Below are 19,156 nucleotides of genomic sequence, written 5' to 3'. Positions count from 1 at the left end.
AAGATTTTCACTGTCTGCATTGCAGACAGTGAAAATCGCGACGGGTGCAACTGCACCCGTCGCACCCCAGCTTCATTGTTGCAGGGCCTTTCCCGCTGGGCCGGTGGGTGCTCCTTTGGCGGGCGCCCGCCGGCCCAGCGGGAAAGCCAGAATGGCCTCCGCGGAGCGGCCAAGTGGCAGTTCCCGTTTGGCTGGCGGCTACCACCGCCAGCCAAACTCGGAATGAGGGCCCAGATCACTAACTCTTTTGTGATTCTGTAATAGGTTACAAAAACGCAAAATAGGGTTTGGTACATAGAAAAATGCTTTTTTCCGGTTGCAAACGGACAGATTCTGCAAATTGGACCTTTTGCAAGCTGAAAAAAGCTACGTACATCTGGCCCTGAATTCTTTCTCATGGGCAGACTTCCAATTGGTAAAAGCCTCATCTGTTTTCAAACGTCAACAGTATAAGAAGTATCCCCAGTGGCCTTCCCACTGGCTAGTAATGCCTTTAGATCATGGCATTATCCTGAGCTGTCGCCTTTAAACCAAGAAGCTAAAACTGACTCTTGTCCAGTAACAACCTTGTGCTGTTTGTGGTGGCTGTGGGATGAAACCCCTGCAGGAAGGGACTTTGTGGTGCAGATTGCAGTCACAGACTCTGAAGAACCCGACCCAAATCGGAAGAAAGTCCTGCCAGGGCAGCGTATTGAATAAAAACACAGTTTATCGAACCCTGTCTGTTTCTTTATCTCTGGCGGGTGATGCTTCAGTGTGCAATGCCCTCGAAGGATTGCACTTCAGAGCTAAACCCCTCTGAGCTGAGCCTGTTTCTGCAACAGGAAGCGTGACCTCACGGGCTGCGGTGCCTCCTATCGCACTGGTGGCTTTTGAAAGGAAACAAGAGGCTGCAGAAGGGAGCTGCCTGCATTTCTCAAGCCTCTGAGCTCAGCCGGCCAGCGCAGGGCAGCGTCGCTCCAGCGAGACAGTGTATCCAGTCTAGGGCAGAATCCAGAGGTCGTGTGCATGAATTCTGTGTAAGAGGGAGGGTCACGCGCGGGGTCGCGGCTGGTACAGGGTGCGTGTTACCCGTTCTCACGCACCAGTCAGATGAAGGGTCCCGCAGGGTTACAGACAGACTTGCACTCTTTCCGGGAGGGAGTGCAACCTTCAATAAACACCCATCACCAGAAGGACGTGACCGGAGCTTCGCATCGAAGGTAACGTATGTCAACAAAGTTCACTGTCACTGGCTGATGGATGCAGTTAGGCTTGTCTCAGACTTGTAACTGGTATGGAGAGTTACAACGATGCTTGTCTTTCCTGCAGGAGCGCAACCGACTAGATTATTTTCAGCATCCTCTTTAGCAGAAGAACAGAGGACCCTGGAGAAACTGTAGTGGTAGCGTACCACTGCAAGGTGGTACCATTGCCACTAGCATTCTACCACTCATACTGCAAGGTGGCACTGGCAATACGAGAACCCCATTTTAATTTGTGGCTGTAGAAGGTTGTTGTGAGTCATAGAACTATCTGCAGGTTATACTCTTACCCAAGACAACGTGAAGGTCATCTATCCAAACTCTGGCAGGGCTGGACCAACCTTTCATCCTTTCAATGTCGTAATGTACCTTTCAGATGTGGAGAAATACTTTCTACTAAACACGAAGGCCAGCTACATTTTATTTTGTGGTGAGCACTATATAAATTGTCATTTCCATATTTAAATCATCATTTCCTCTTATATTGGAATTGCACCTAACCATAAGAACGTTTCTTTCCTTTTACTATCTAACTCAAAATTTGAATTTGGTGAAGTTGGTGGATATCTCTATTTTTTCTAGTTTTTGTTGCATGTGGGTGGCACAACCAGTGCTGCAGGCCCTACTTGTAGCATTTGATTTACAGGTCCTGGACACACATAGTGCACTTTACAGCCAGTAAATCAAATATGCCAGTCATGGGTAAACCAATCACCACTACAATTTAGACAGAGAGCACTGGTGAGCAGTGGTAAAGTGCCCAGAGTCCTAAAGCCAACAGAAACAGGTCAGACGAAATAGGAAGAATGAGGCAAAAAGTTTGGAGATGACCCTGACAAAAAAGCCAGGTCCAACAGACATGGATATAGGGCCCAATTGTGAGACGTCATAATGTCTGTTTTTAATTACTACTGTGTTTGTGACCCTGATTGACCTGGCCCCCTGAAAGCCATTCTCTTACCTGGTGGATCCACTTCACGACAGGCAGGGTCTGGGCTTGCGTCACACCCAGTGCTTTCAATGGACAGGTACTGTCAGGGATTGAGTACCTACACTTCACTAATTGGAAAGGGGGGTGGGGGCCTGCACTTCTGAGGAGCAGACAGATACTCTAAATTGTAAATACCTGCACTTCTAAATTTTGAGTTAAAGCACTGGTCACACCTTCCCTCCCTCTCGGGCACAAGTGCAAGCCTGACTTCTATCATCAGTGCAGGACTGCCAAGAGCATCTTTTGGTGCCTGCCGAAGCCACAGTCTCAGAAACAGTCACAGAAAGGAGAGGTGAAGACGGTGCCAGGGGGACCTGGACCTGGCAGTCAACCCCCTTGGGAATGCCTGTAAGTGGAAGGTGGGCGACCGACCACCTGCAGAGGAGCCCAAATGCGGCTTAAGTTTGGTGGGATGGTGTGCAGAGATTAACAGATTTTACCTTAGCAGTGCCATCTGTCACTGAAATAAACCAGTGGCTGAACGAGCCCTGCAAAATGTTACTTTAACACTTGATGTGATTTACAAGGATGTGGTTGACAGCAGGGCATATAATTCCGGAAGTCATGCCGTAGACATTCCATTGCCTCAGTGACCCAGTTTAAGATAGCTTTTCTAAATACCACTGTGAATTTACCTGGCTTCAAACCTAATCTTGATTAAAGGATTCATCCTGGATGCTGTCATCTGCTGGGCAGCTGATTCAAAGGTCTGAGTTTAACCTAAAGGTCACATAGCCAAACTATGGCAGGGCTGGGCCAACCTTTCATCCTTTAAAGTCAACATCGTCCCTTTCAGTTGTGGAAAAATACCTTCTATTAAACACCAATACAAACAACAGTTTATTTAGTGGTGAGCGCTATATAAATTGTCATTTCCGTGTTAAAACCATCATTTTCCTACAACGAAGAATTGCACCTAACCATAAGACCTTTTCTTTCGTTTTACCTCCTACCTCTAAATTTGAATTTCGTGGAGTTGGTGGATAGCATTATTTTTTCTTGTGTTTGTTGCATGGCAACTGAAGGCCCCTTGAATGTCCTGTCCTCTGCCAGCTGAAGGTGTTGAGCAGTTTTGAGATAGGAGTGAAGGAATTCTCTGCAGTGCTGCTTATCTTACGAGCCTCTGAAGCTGGTATGCTTACATCAGCTACTTGCTCAGAGCAAAGTTTTAAGGCAACAAGAGCATGATATAATAGAGTCCTGTGCCTCCAAATTAGGATGTCTTGCACAATTGTATAGTACTAGAAGGTGTGGTGAGGCTTGGGCCGCCGGGGTAAATGTAGGACCTTTGATAGTAGATTCTTGTGCAACGTCCCAGCCACAGCCAGTCTGAAACAGTGAAAAAGAGACATCTCTGCCATAAGCGCTGTCTCATTTATTCCAGTCCCGTAGGGTGGCAGCATTGTGAGGGGCACTGTAAATCATGGGACTCTGGCCCACAATGGTGTCCTGTGCACTACCATGAACCATTTTGGCAGCTTCTGATAGGCCAGTCTCTGGAGGGCGGGTATATGGACTTGCTTGGAGAAAATTTACAACGCTGCTTGTCTTTCCTGCAGGAGCACAACCCACTAGGTTATTTTGAGCATCCTCATTAACAGAAGAACAGAGGACCCTGGCGAAACTCTTGTGGTAGCGTACCACTGCAAGGCGGTAGCACTGCCACCATAGCTGTCAAGGTTTCAGATTGCTATGTGTGACATTTTCAGAATTTCAGTGTAATTGTGAGTGACACTTCATCGACTATGAGTGACACTTTCTCAAGCAAAATCGAAGGATGAAGGCGAGGGAACCATATAAATATCGTAATATATCGAGAATCCTATACCTCCCGGTGTACACCAGCGCCACCTTGTGGCCTTTGATAAACACTACTCAGAGCGTACCCAGGAAAGTGTGAAACTGGAATTAGAAGTATTTACAGCAGTTCAGGACACAGTTCCTTTGCATGACAATCTCAGGCGTTGCGGTAATGAGGGGAAATGTCCGGAAATGCGTTATTCTAACGTGAGATGCGTGACACTTGGCAGGGCTGTGCCACCAGCATTTTATCACTCATACTGCAAGGTGGCAATACGAGAACCTCCTTTTAATTTGTGGCTGTAGAAGGTGGCTGTGAGTCATAGAACCACCTGGAGGTTATACACTTACCCAAGGCAAGGTAAAGGTCACTTATCCAAACTCTGGCAGGCCAGGACCAATCTTTCATCCTTTCAGTGTCGATATTGTACCTTTCAGATGTGGAGAAATACTGTCTATAGCGCCTTTTTGCGAGCTAGTCATACCCTTTCATTCTTGTTTGTGCCACAATGCTATTTATATAAAGTTTTGAACTGGTACTAGCTGAGACCCATTCGCCCGATTTGGGTTTAATGAACTTACATGATAAGCCACAACTTGGTCAAATGGCCAAAAAGGGGAAGTTTTAATGGATTGTTGATTGCATTGTGGGCATTTTAATAGAGAAATTCTAAATTTAACCACGATTTTCGTAATGCTAGCTGTTTTAACTTGTACAACGAAGTACTTTTTAATTGTGAAGGCTGATTTGACTGAAACAATAAAGATACTTTGGTGATTAATCAAGAACATATACTTGTCATAAGGCCAATTTTCAGAATGAATCATGTTCAGCATCAGCTGCAGTGACACCTTTTATTGCTGCTACTTATGAACATTAGCGGGTCACAAAATATTGTACCAGACCCAGAGAGTAAAGAGTAGGGAAGTAGACTGATGGGGTGGGTTTGTTGTATGTACCAGGAACATTGAGTTTTGCACTGGACTGCCAGACCACTTCCACTGCACAGAAGAAACCCTCTTCTCCATTCTCAAATGTTTGCAACCTTTGTTAGAAGATGTTGGCCACATTCGTATTCCTGATACTGAAAGCTTTGTTTTTGGAGAACAAACTCCATCCCAGCTTCCTCTGAAACAGAAAGCAAACAATGATTTCCTAAAATTATTTTTTTTAAACAGGGGAAAACAAAACTGACGCTTAAACAATATTTATAAATAAAGATAAGACTATAGCTACACAATTGGAATCAACATTCACAGGGACTATGTTGAAACAGGTTAGATTCCAGACAAAGGATAACTTGTGGGGTTTCAGAGAGATCCGTAACATCCTGGCCATTGCATAGCACATGTCAAAAACCCAACTGCCTGTTGGGGCTTCAGGAAGAAAATCCTCATGTGCATAATTATTATTTTATCAACCTATGAATACTGAATGGCTGAGTTGCCACTACAAGGTCCACACCTTGTGGACTGAGGTTACACACTAAAGCCTTTAGCAGAGAGTGCAACCATGTGTAACGTTGGATCCTGTTGCAAATGGGCCACACAGTTTTTGGACTTTTATTGTAGGTGAGTCTCACTACCTGGGTCTCACTCACAATAAATTCACAATAAATTGGATTGAGCATGTCTACTGCCCGTGTCCACTTTGTAAGTTAAGGCTACTGTTGTGCAGCTAAGGTAAGGGGCCCTGAGCTGGTTACACAAGAACCCAGCGTGGGCTGCTTGTGAGAGATTACTGTCATGCACAGCCTGGTAGCTGCACACAGTGCACATGACAGGGGCAGTTTGAACCTGCAAATTCCACCTATCAAAATAACTCCTTTTAACATATCTAACCCTGCCTTTTAAATTTAGTAGGTCACCCCTTCTAGGTAGGCCTTATTGCCCACGAAGGCAGGATGCATGGTATCTAAAAGTAGAATATTTAGAAATTAATGTTGAACATGGCCTTACATTAAAATATCCCCAAAAAGTATTTTCACTGCAGCAAGACCGGTTGCTTCCCTAAGAAAATATGGGGCTACATTGTTACATTTATTAAATGTTGAATTCATATTGGTAGCAGTGAGATAAATAATTAAATGACTAATATTTATAGTTATTCAAAATCAAATTTGATGGTGAAATCCAATTATGCTTACCTATTGAGCAAATGGCACTTTTAGAATGTTTCCATTCTCCTGCTTAAAGTTTCTAAGCATTCAACTGTCACCTGGCATTTAGATGGCTCCCTTAAGGTAAGATCTGGATTACTTCCAGACATTGCACATAGAGCTTTGTTGTGGAGAGTTGTTTTTCTTCTTTTAGCAGGATGGCCTTGGAGCTGTGCCCAGCCCCTTCCTGATCTTCAGCGGATTCCTACCTGGTCACAATCTGATGTAGTTCACACAAAGGGCTGGCTCCATTTTGTCTTCCTTGACAATGTGGCCCCAAAACCAGTGGGAGGAATGAGCTGCCCCAGACCTGTATTGGTGTGACCACAAGGGAGGAGTTGCTCATTATCATAGCCACACCTGGATGGGCATAGGAACACTAACCAGGGAAAGAAGGGTTCTGACATATTGGATTGTTCCACAATAATGGGACAGGGTTGGAGAATTGATGTGGCATGCTAGGATTGGAAGGGGTGCTTGGCAACTAAGAACTTTCCTCCAACACTTATAAACACCTGCACAATGGAGGGACAGTGAGCAAGACACTTGATGGTGACAACACTAGAATCATAAATAGCACAGCTGGAAGAAGATGCTACCTGATGCCCCTGATGATCTAAGGACTGTGCCTACAGCTGACCCCACGGACGAGATGCGTCTCCTGAAGGCCAGTGGCGCTGGCCCCTATATGCCCCCTGAGGATGAGCTGGGGAAAGATCTGGACTCCGCTGCCACCCCAAGAGCCTTGCAATGTAGCCAGGAGACTTTGGGGCATGGGAATGTGGGCAGGAGGGTGCTCTGCTAGCTGATAGCAGAGGGGTTGGTCAGGAATCCCACACCAGCAGGAAAGAAGCACCAGGAGCCATGAGAGGAGAAGGCTGGTGCACGGAGCCAGTGAAACCAGCTCCCCACAGAGTGCACTCTATAGAAGCCAGAAGCCTATTAAAATGCTCCTATTGGTTAGCACTCCACCACCAAAAGTAAAATGCGCCAAAGATCAAGAAAATTTGCCAATGGAGCCCCAGTTATGATCCTGCAAATATTTGGCAATTTAAACCTGCCTATTCCGAGAAACAGAGCATGTGGTGCTGTGGCAGTACTTCATAAAAATAACCCAGGGGTAGGCCAGAGTCCTAGGGTCAGCGATGTTCATTCACTGAATTATCCCAGAATCATTCTCTGCCCTGTGGATCCCACTCCTAGCCAATGCAAGAGGAATGCAAAAACACATCCCGATGAGTGAGCGAGAGGGTCCTGGGGCCCAATACCAAGACCAGGAAGACAGAGTTCTAGGGGCAGATGCACCCTCCTTCAAGACCTTTCATCCACTTTCCATGTGGCAGGAATATTCTCTTGGCTCCCACCTTCTGAGGACAGCATGGGCAGGAGCAAAACAGACACAATGCCGGCTCCTACTGAATATAGGGAGCCAGTGGGGCTGAGTGGGCTTGGTGCTCCCCATGTGGGCTTCCAACAGCCTGACAGTGTCCCAGGTGGGACTAGGGCACCCACGAAGACCCACGTTTAACAAGATGAAAACAAAAGAGGGACCGCATTGAGAGGAAAAGTGGCAGAAGTCACTCATTTAGCATGCACTGCTCCCAGCCTGGAAGTACTCCATAATGCCCCATGAGAGGGCTAATTTGAACATATACCTGGCCTGGCGGTGCCTCAAGCTGGAAAGCGCACCACCAAAGTAATTTTTATGTGTTGCTGGGAGCTGCATGGAGTGCAGCAGCAGCCCAGGAGTGATTTCAAGGATATTAACCATATGAATGCATGACCTGGGTAAACTTTTTACCAGTATTTAGCTTTCCTGGAAATGGGGCTTGGTGCTCTAAATCTCAGGTGTTAGTCCTATTGCTACATGTTATGTGACCAAAGTTTTTAAAGGACAGACTCTAAAACATGTCTAATGTTGGTTTGAATTCAAATGCTTTATTGACAGTTTTGTTGATGAACAATACACTACTTATTGATAATGAATACATTTACACATGATTAATGAATCCTTTGGTTTCCATTGTGCATCTTAGTTTATGATTGGTGCCCTATAGTTTGATATGGTGACCCCTTGGAAAAGCCAATAGGCTTGCCTTATACTTTAATCTGATGACCTATTCACAAAAGTTAAGTATCTTTAAAGGTTCAGTGCTATTGATGACTTGGTATTATCAATTATAAAAAATGTGCTAATAATACGGATGGATCTCAGTCCACCACAAGGAATAAGACCGCAAACTTGTCAGGCTGAAACACAGTTTAAATAATTTAAATGTGGCCTCAACCCCATAGTCGCTTTGGTACATAGCAGGCAGGTTTAACTGGTGAAAATGTGTAAAGTATTTATCAGTAAAAACAGGTAAAAAGTCAAAACACAACACAATAAAATCCACAACTAATTTAGACAAACAGAAACACATTTAATATTTAATGAGTAAATTTAGGAAAGTACCATCTTGCCTGGCATGCTACCCCCATTTTTACTTGTGTGTCAGTTTGTTTTTGCCTTCTCACTGAAATCCTGCTAGCCAGGACCACAGTGCTAATAGTTTGTGGTCTAAATGTGTTCCCTGTGTGGTGACTAACTGTGTCACTGAGATTCTGCTAACCAGAATCTCAGTGCTTATGCTCTCTCTGCTTTTAAAATTGTCACTGCAACTAGTGACCATTTTTACCAATTCTGATTGGCACACTGGAACACCCTTATAATTCCCTAGTATATGGTACCTAGGTACCCAGGGTATTGGGGTTCCAGGAGATCCTGAAGGGCTGCAGCATTTATTTTGCCACCCATGGGGAGCTCAGACAATTCTTACATAGGACTGCCACTGCAGCCTGAGTGAAATAACGTCCATGTTATTTCACAGTCACTTAAGTAACTTATAAGTCACCTATATGTCTAACCCTCACTTGGTGAAGGTTAGGTGCAAAGTTACTAAGTGTGAGGGCACCATGGCACTACCCAAGGTGCCCCCACATTGTTCAGGGCAATTTCCCCAGACTTTCTGAGTGTGGGGACATCATTACACGTGTGCACTACATTTAGGTCAATACCTAAATGTAGCTTCACAATGGTAACTCCGAATATGGCCATGTAACATGTCTAAGATCATGAAATTGTCCCCCCATGCCAAATCAGGTATTTTTGGAATCCAGCATGGACCCCGGGTACTGCCAAACTAGCTCTCTGGGGTTTTCACTGCAGCTACTGCTGCTGCCAACCAACAGACAGGCTTCTTCCCTCCTGGGGTCTGGGCAGCCCAGTCCCAGGAAGGCAGAACAAAGGATTTCCTCTGAGAGAGGGTGTTAAGGGCTGGGGAGGAGTAGCCCCCCAGCCTCTGGAAATGCTTTGAAGGGCACAGATGGTGCCCTTCTTGCATAAGCCAGTCTACACTGGTTCAGGGATCCCCCAGCCCCTGCTCTGGAGCGAAACTGGACAAAGGAAAGGGGAGTGACCACTCCCCTGTCCATCACCACCCCAGGGGTGGTGCCCAGAGCTCCTCCAGTGTGTCCCAGACCTCTGCCATCTTGAATGCAGAGGTGTGAGGGCACAGTGGAGGCCTCTGAGTGGCCAGTGCAAGCAGGTGACGTGAGAGACCCCTCCTGATAGATGCTTACCTGGTTAGGTGGCCAATACTCCTCTGAGGGCTATTTAGGGTCTCTCCTGTGGGTTTCCCCTCAGATAACGAATGCAAGAGCTCACCAGAGGTCCTCTGCATCTCTATCTTCAACTTCTGCCAAGGATCGACCGCTGACTGCTCCAGGACGCCTGCAAAATTGCAACAGAGTAGCAAGACGACTACCAGCAACATTGTAGCACCTAATCCTGACAGCTTTCTCGACTGTTTCCTGGTGGTGCATACTCTGAGGGCTGTCTGCCTTTACCCTGCACTGGAAGCCAAGAAGAAATCTCCTGTGGGTCAACAGAATCTTCCCCCTGCTAACGCAGGCACCAAACCTCTGCATCACCGGTCCTCTGGGTCCCCTCTCACCTTGACGAGCGTGGTCCCTGGAACACAGGATCTGGATCCAAGTGACCCCGGCAGTCCAGTGGTCCTTCTGTCCAAATTTGGTGGAGGTAAGTCCTTGCCTCCCCACGCCAGACAGTAATCCTGTTTACTGCGTGATCTGCAGCTGCTAGGGCTTCTGTGCACTTTTGCAAGGAATCCTTCATGCAAAGCATAGCCCAGGTCCCCAGCACTCCATCCTGCATTGCTCAACTCGCTGAGTTGACCACCGCTTCGTGGGACCCTCCTTTGTAGTGTTGAGACGACTGCTGTGCTCAGATTTCTTGAATGCCTGTTTAAGTGCTTCTGTGGGTGCTGTCTGCTTCTGCATGGGCTCTCTGTACTGCTGAGCACCCCCTCTGTCTCCTCCTCCAAGGGGCGACCTCCTGGTCCTTCCAGGGCCCAGACAGCACCCATTTTCTTCAACCACAACCTTTGCAGCTAGCAAGGCTTGTTTGCGGTCTTTCTGCCATGAAACAACTCTGCATCCTCCAGCATGCCGTGGGACATCTTTTGTGCAAAGGAGAAGTTCCTGGAATCTTCCGTTGTTGCAGAATCTTCAGCTTCTTCCACCGGAGCCAGCCCTTTTGCACCTTTATCCGGGGTTTAGTGGGCTCCTGCCCCTCCTGGACACTTTTGTGACTCTTGGACTTGGTCCCCTTCCTTTACAGGTCCTCAGGTCCAGGAATCCGTCTTCAGTGCTTTGCAGTCAGTTGTTGTCTTTGCAGAATCTCCTATCACGACTTTAGTGTGTTTCTGGGGAAGTAGGGTAACTTTACTCCTACTTTTCAGGGTCTTGGGGTGGGGTATAATGGACACCCTTAGTGTTTTCTTACACTCTCAGCGACCCTCTACACACTACACTAGTCCTGGGGTCCATTCGTGGTTCGCATTCCACTTTTAGAGTATATGGTTTGTGTTGTCCCTAGGCCTATTGCATCCTATTGTATTCTACAGTGTTTGCACTACTTTTCTAACTGTTTACTTACCTGATTTTGGTTTGTGTGTATATTTTGTTTATTTTACATACCTCCTAAGGGAGTATATCCTCTGAGATATTTCTGACACATTGTCACTAAAATAAAGTACCTTTATTTTTAGTAACTCTGAGTATTGTGATTCTTATGATATAGTGCTATATGATATAAGGGGTGTAGTAGGAGCTTTACATGTCTCCTAGTTCAGACTAAGCTGCTCTGCTATAGCTACCTCTATCAGCCTAAGCTGCTAGAACACTACTAAGCTACTAGTAAGGGATAACTGGACCTGGCACAAGGTGTAAGTACTATCAGGTAAGTCAGGCCAGCCTCCTACAGTAAAATTACACCAAAATGACAAAAAAACACAAGGGGAGCCAGAGATATGACTTTTGAAAGGTTTAAGGCAAAAAGCACCAAGAAAAAGATACATCAAGCAGGATCATCCTGGTCAATGACTTTAGCTTCTGACTTTGTCTCTGAAATGCAGGTCTAAATTCTCCAGTGTGACAAGTTTACAAGCTTATCCACCAGAGTCCCCTCGAAGCTGCTATCCACTGGACAAGATCCTGCTAAAGCTATTTGTTTTGGCAGGAAAGTCACTGTGGGCAAGATATTGCTGAAGTACTTGTGTAGGGCAGATATATTTCATGCCTTCACCCGGTCAAGATTTCTACGTTTGGGTTAGTGTTTTATGGAACTCAAAATCATCCAAGCCTCGAGCTGTATCTGATGTAGACCTCTTGAAACTGGCCACTGTTGTTGCAAGGTCTTGATTAAAGATCCAGAGGAGTAGGAAGTCTAAAAATGTTTTAAGTCTCAACTTTGCAAGATTTCTGAAGCAGCTCCTCCTCATCACTTCTAAGGTTCCCAGGATCTTTGGGACAGCAACCAGGACCCATTCAAAGCAGAGGCCAAATGCAGGGTCCCATTCAGATCCAGTTGCAACTTGGTCAGCTCGGCACTTCAGGAAAAATACCTTTTGCAGCTTGTTATCTTCCTCTAGCCACACAGGAGGTCATCTAATTGAACATTGAGCCCACTTGTTAGTCCTAGGTGCACGTGGGAGAGTGTCCACCCTTCAAGGTCTCCACATAGGACTTAAGCAGTAGGTCGAGTCCTATTCTGTTCTTGCACAGGTCCAGAATGTGTTCTGGTGAGCAATGGGTGAGGTGCTACTTTTGTAAGATTTACTCGCCAGTGGGTGGGGATGATTCCTTGACATTCCCTCGCCATTGAGGAAAAAGTTCCCAAGGACAAACCTTCCCACTTTTGCCAAACAACATGTTGGCTTTACTGCAAACTATCTCACAATGCACTATTCTGAGCAAATCCGGCATGGCAGAATCTATTATTTTGCTCCAGGAGGGAGCGAGTTTGCCACACAGTAGTGTGTTTACGGAAATGAGCAGTCTCCTCCTCTTCAGCTACGCCAACCTGGTTTTAGGACCAGGCACCCCTCCCTCTAGCCTGGTGCGCAGCTGGTGACAGATGGCCTAAAAACAAAAATTTCCCTTCCTCAGGTCTCCCTTTGCACTTTACTCTGAATGGGCAGGTTAAACCAAATGAACTTTAGTAGTAACTTTGGATCCTTTTGCAAATGGGACACCCAGTTTCTGGGCCTTTATGGTGGGTGAGTCTCACTACCTGGGTCTCACTCATGATCATTTCAAGGTAAATTGGATTGAGCGTGTCCTTTTCTGGTCCTCTCAAGTTAATGAAGTTCCTAGACCCTAACCATCTGTCCTTCCTGAGCTGAGGGCAGTCACATTCCTCGCCCCCAAATCTTCCTGTCAAAAGGCCTAAGTCTTTGTTCCTGCTATGGGAGTGTTCACACCTCATAAGGGGAAGCACTGACAGGGCCCAGCTGCTGGCTGATGCTAATTAGCCCACTGAAAGTTCAACCAGGTAAAATGTACTGTTTTAAAAGTCACTTTTCCTAAATATTCGCTAAAAAAGCATACTTTACTAATTAATTGGATTTTTAATAAGTATAAAAATATTGCTTTAATTGTCTGTGTAGCTTTTCCCAAACCAAAGTCAACTAACTTATTATTTTATTTGAACTTCAGTGTTCCTCATAGAACAGCTACAGCCCTAACAGTGAAAATAGGTTTTGGAGGCTAGTTACTGTAGGTGTATGCCACTAATACATTTTTGTGTGCAACCCTTTTAAAAACCTTTTGCCATCAGACCTCCTGTTTTTGCTGGTCCTATTACTCTGCACACTTTACCATTGCTAACCAGTGCTAAAGTGCCTGTGCTTTCTGTAAAACATAGTAACAATGGCTTATACCCAATTGTCATATTTAATTTACTTATAAGCCCTTAGTAAAGTACACTACATGTGTAAATGCTACGAGTGGGCCTGCAGCACTGACAGTGCCACCCACTTAAGTAGTGCTTTAAACATGGCGTGCCATTGCAGAGCCTGTGTGTGCAGTTTAAACTGTTATTTTGACCTGGAAAAATAAACCATTTGTCAGGTCCAAAACCACCTTTTCAATACATATAAGCCAACTCAAATGTACGCCCTGGACAGCCCCAAGGACAGGGTGTAGTATATATATAAAATGTTGGACGTGTACTTTTAAGTTTTACATGTTCTGGAAGTGAAAAACTCTTACATCCGTTTTTCACTACTGAAATGCCTACCTTTCCCATAGGATAACATTGGAATTACTTTATTACATTTTATCAGTGTAATTTCCAAATGGGAAAAGGTAACTGCTTTGTGTTTGGTGTCTCTGGAATCCTAATTTAAAATCCTAACAAATGGTGAAGTCAGATTTTAAATTACTGCTTTTAAAATGCCACTTTTAGAAAGTTAAAGTATACAAAAATTGATGGATGAAATGCTTGAATTAATCTAAAACACTGGTGATTATACGGGTCACATCCCAATTGACAGGTCCTAAACCGGTGCTAGGTTGCTTGTATTCCGGTTCAGAGAGGACCTGGTCTGGCAATTCGGACTGGACAGTTCCCATGAGGCACAGGGTCAAGATTGATTTGCATATGGCTGGGTCCAAACTAAGGTGGCACGGTGGGCAACAAATGATGGATTGGGATGCGGTCTGAGCGATTGCCAGTGGCTGATATTAATTCAAGCATTCTATCCATCACATTGTTGTTGTTGTATTCAACACTTTTAGAAAGTTGGCATTTTTTTTGCCTTAGTCAGTTGGTGCATGCAGCCTGTCTCTGGGACACATGACTGAGTGTGGATGGCAGTTGGGGTTGATGTATTCCTCCTAGACAGCCACACTCAAAGGGAGCTTAGGTGAGACTGGATGGGCCAGCACTGACATGACGGGAGGGAGAAGCTGGTCACAGCCCCACTTACACTTGATAGGCTGTGTTCTGTTGCCACACAAAGGGCTGCATCCCCCTTGTAGTTAGTCTCTAGCCAAGGCAGGGAAGGCAGGGCATCTGTGCTTTTCAAAGGCATGCCTCTAGAAGCTTATGCCCATTTCAAAGGCACAGCTGCGTATAAAAGAATGACTTAATTCACCAGCTCTTCAGTACACTTCTGGACTTGTTTATACTCTGCTGGGAAGAAGGACTGCTATGCTGCTACAAGGACTACCACTCTGCTGGACTGCTGTTCTAAAGGAACTGCTGTCCACTGTGTTGACCTGCTGCCTACTGCCCTCCTGCCTGGGGTAGAACTGGGCCTGTAACTTCATCTTGAACCCAGGACTCCAAAGTGACTCAAAGGGCTAGTCTGCTGGTGTCAGCGTCCCTTTCATGGTCCTTCATATGCTCCCTCGCCTAGCTCTTCCCTATTCCCATATTCTGGGCAAGGGCACAGAGTCCCCCTCCCAGGCCGTTGCGCATCCTGCCTGTGCATATCTCAGCGCCCCAGCACTGTGTGGCTCTGTACATCTCAGCCCGCCAACACTGTTGTAGCTATGTACATCCTAGCCCCCCAGCACTGTGTGTATCCATATATGCTACTCCCAGCCCTCCATTGCTTATGTTGTTCACTGTTTATATATATGTATGCCATTCTCAAACCGCTCATTAATATATCTTCACTCCCTTATGGGAACACAACAGTACACATTCTTTATGTTGCTTTTGTGGACTACTCGCCTCTCTTTGCCGAGAACACAGCAAATTATGGCACCTATCTTGGGCCTATTTAAATCTCACTCAGGAAGTAAACTTTGCTTTGCCTCAAGCATTGAGGACGCGCTTCTCAATGTCTTCACGCTTACCTGCATGCCTTTGGGGATTCTGGACGACATCTTCTGGACGTTGTCCACAGCGGGAGCATGCTCACCTAGAAAGGACAGAAGAAAGAGCATCAAAACCTGAACGCTATCCAACAAATAAGTGAACCACATGCAAGAAGGGACTATTGCCAATATCCTCTACCAATCTAAGCCCTAATGTAATAACTGTATGCCTGGATAGTGGAGGAAATACTAACAAAACAATCACGTTGTGTTATTATTTGATGCTGACTCATGTGGCTAAGATGCTAATGGTGTGGTTTCTCATTAATAGCTATGGGAAGTAATCATAGCAGAACCCTAGAGAGATAGAATATTTCCCGCGAAAAGCCCAGACGACTCCAATCACAAAAAGTAGCCATTGAGCATTAACTCAGCAAAGCAGCTAGCTGATCGCAGGTAGCTTATGAATCAGACTATTGGGACAATATCAGAAAAGTAGGGAGCCTAGGTAACAGAAGAGAAGGTTCTCACAATGATTGTGTTTGTGTGTTTAAGGTTAGACTGTAGTACTCTCAAAGTGAAAAACAATGCTAGGGAAAACTGGGCCACTTTCCCTAGCCCCCATCTATCTTTCTTGGTGTACCCAGGGATCACAAGTGAGGGTGGCAGGGTTTAAGCAACTGTTCCATATTGTCTCTGCTATGCCACGTCGTGGACTCTTCAGATAAGGTTTGCATTGACTCACCTGACAGCTGGCCTGATCTGAGCCTCAGGGACATAAGAGGCTCCCCAACTAGCTCCTGGACACAGCTGCAGCGAGTTCCTGAACCCCCAAATGTTGTTTCTCAGGTCCTGGGCCGGTATTGCGGCTCACAAGCTCTTGGAATCAAGCTTTTGGGTTCTTCATGGCTGCGAACGGGCCCATTTGCATCTGAACCACACAACTCAAACCAAAATCCAGCATAAGCCATCGCCAGTCCACCTCTTTGCACAGCAGCATTGACAGCCCTTGAGGGACTGCCAACGGGAAGCTCCAGCCCGCCTGTCCGTAGAATCCAGCCTGTTCTTCGCAGAAGGTTGACTGTCGGACCCTTTCCAATGTGAACGGGACTCTTGGAAGAAAACTTGTGAAGGTAAAACTTCAGCAGGACAGTCGGCCTGACCTTTTGACTATGGCCTGGCCTAATGCGACCAGATTGCCACGGTTGACGCTTTATGCTTTTAGGCAATATTTTGCAGTTTATTATTTAAAAATTCATAACTCCAGTTCTACTGATTGAATTTGTGTTATTTGGGTCTTGTTGTATTTATTAAATGTTGCTCTATTTTTTGTAACCTGGTGTGGGATCTTGTTGCATGTTGTTTTCATTGTTTTACTGTTTGAAGTGTCGCACACATTTTTTGTGCATTACCTCTAAATTAAGCCTGACTTGTTGTGTGCCAAGCTACCAGGGGGTTGAGCATAGGCTAATTTCGGATTTGCTTTTGCCTTACTCTGACTAGTAATGTGGTTGCTGCTTGACCAGGGCTCACATCGCAGTCAAAAGGATAACCTAGTTTCTAACATTTGAAATACCAGAATGCAGAATAATTGCAATATAAGCTGTTCCCTTTGGTCTGAGAATAACATTGTCAATCAGTGTTTTTGCACCAAGTTTGAACATGGCAGTAAGGAGTAGTGAACAAAATGAACAGAGAAGTGAGATTGACTGATGGGTGATATAAGAGGAAGGGAGAGGATGAATGCATAAGTGATGATGGAGAGGGAGAAAGGTGGGGGAGTGAATGGAGGTGCAAGGAGACAGAAATGGATGAACAGAGGCGCAAGGGTGGAGGGTAAGGGGAGACATGGTGTGTAGTGAGAATGATAGGACTAGGGGAAGCAAGCGATCAACATTGGAGAAACAGGAAATGACTAGATGAAGGTCTACCAGCCAACCAATACCTAATGGAATCAGTAATTGGACAATGTAACCGTCCACAAAATGCCATGGACTCAAAGGACAGCCCATCCAACCAATGTGAGACCTTAAAAACTACATAAGTGCTAATAACCAAAGGAATCTGACACGAGCCCACTCTCCCGGCACTACTTCATGCATATATTTTATAAAGTATTGGTAGCATGAAGTCTGCAAGACAGCTATAGTTGTCTCTAGTGAAACCTACAAAAAACATGGAGCATAATACTAGTTAATGCTTGTGCTATGACGTCTTTAGTGAAAATGGAAAGGCAATAGCAATCTAAAACCATTTTGCTAATCACAACTGAAACACAGGAAATGTGCACATTTTCCAAAAAGTGGAGAAAATAGTAACAGTAGTATAAACTGTGCACCTTCTCACCTCCAAAAAATTGCAAAATAGTGTGAGCTATATAGTACTCAGTGCATCTAAAGCTCCAAAATGACAGCAATCTGTGTGGTGGTAACACACAGGCACTTACAAGGTGGATGGGATGAGCAGAGGAGAGCCAGGTTACAGGTCACCAAACAATAGCGGAAGTATGGACAAATTCACCCAAGCTACATATTCTCAAGGGAGGTCTGACTGCCTTACTTTCAATATAGTGTTGTCTTCCAGATATGCTGGACTACATGTTCCAGAATGCCTTGCTCTGATGATATTGTTACTTGGTGTAGACACATCATGTACAATTGAAGTGCTGTGTCGTGTTAAATCTATATATACGTTGGCATCAGTCACATCCTACGGCATTGGTAATAAAGACTGAAAATGAATATAGAGAACTATTTGCATCCTCTCATGTTGTGATCTATGACATAATTTGCTACATTAGAACTCAATCTGTATCTTGCCATTTTTTCACATTTTCTTTGACAGGCACAGAACTGCAGAGACCACACCACAATGCACGGCCTGCCTGATCTACAGTCAACGCCTGTGTCAAGTAAATGTATGCACTGCTATCACTTATGTTGGTGGGAATTGGGGGTGCGTTTGGCAAATTAATAACAATGGGAAACACAGAACTTCACTTTTACAGAACAATTATTTTTGAAGCATGTATATAAGTGTCAAAACCCCTTTCAGAGGGTCACTGTTTAAGACCATATACTCCTGATGTCCGGGGGTCCCGACTTATTATGGGTCTTGAGCAACTGGGCCAGGTACCCCTACTGCACTTGATTCTCAGTGGATGAGCAGTCAAAGCCTCCCTTGGGAGGGGGTGAGGGTTTGAAGTGTAGATACAGGTTAGTGAGCATGATTCATAACTCAAAGTGCACTCAGGAATGCCAAACACTTTATGTCCAGTCAAATACTTGTTTTTATATTAAAAAAGTATTTTATTTCTAACTCTAATTTCTATTTTTTTAAATGTATTTATCATTTTCAAGAATAAACAGCAATGCAATCAGCAAGAGGACTGTCTGAACAGGTAGCAAGCAATGCTATGAGGGTAACACACAATGTATCATAGAGAAACATAAAATACCAAGGGTAAATGAAGAAGGCATGCATTTACGTCCAGATGACTTAGCAATAAAGGGTCAGACAGCAAACATTGACCTAAATGAGAACATTCAAGTCATGCAGAAACATTTAATATTAGCCAATTTCATTGTCATATAAAGGGCTCGAAAAATCATTAAAATGTTACTAGTCCTGCAGGTCGAGGACCTTAAATAATCTACTCGAACTGTAATGTACTTGACCCATAAACGGGTCTCAAATTGTGTGATCCTAGGCACATAGTTTACAGAGTCGCCTTTTTCTTAATTCTCACATATGATTGCACCTTCAAATATGTGAGCTCAGCATTTATGCAG

General features: G+C 45.0%; 1 protein-coding gene across 1 annotated transcript in view; it reads left to right on the top strand.

Annotated features, from left to right (window-relative positions):
* Nucleotides 1-884: 884 nt before the first annotated feature.
* TMEM71 (transmembrane protein 71) overlaps nucleotides 885-19,156 on the top strand; it is a 160,771-nt gene continuing 142,499 nt past the window's right edge. Inside the window, exons 1-2 of the mRNA XM_069220774.1 lie at nucleotides 885-1,202; nucleotides 18,210-18,282. Of these exons, the coding sequence (XP_069076875.1) occupies nucleotides 18,237-18,282 (46 nt within the window). The 5' untranslated portion in view covers nucleotides 885-1,202; nucleotides 18,210-18,236. The remainder of the gene's footprint in view (nucleotides 1,203-18,209; nucleotides 18,283-19,156) is intronic.

Source organism: Pleurodeles waltl, chromosome 2_2 (assembly GCF_031143425.1).
Source record: "Pleurodeles waltl isolate 20211129_DDA chromosome 2_2, aPleWal1.hap1.20221129, whole genome shotgun sequence".
Classification (NCBI taxonomy): domain Eukaryota; kingdom Metazoa; phylum Chordata; class Amphibia; order Caudata; family Salamandridae; genus Pleurodeles; species Pleurodeles waltl.
This window is presented reverse-complemented; position numbering and strand designations above follow the sequence as displayed.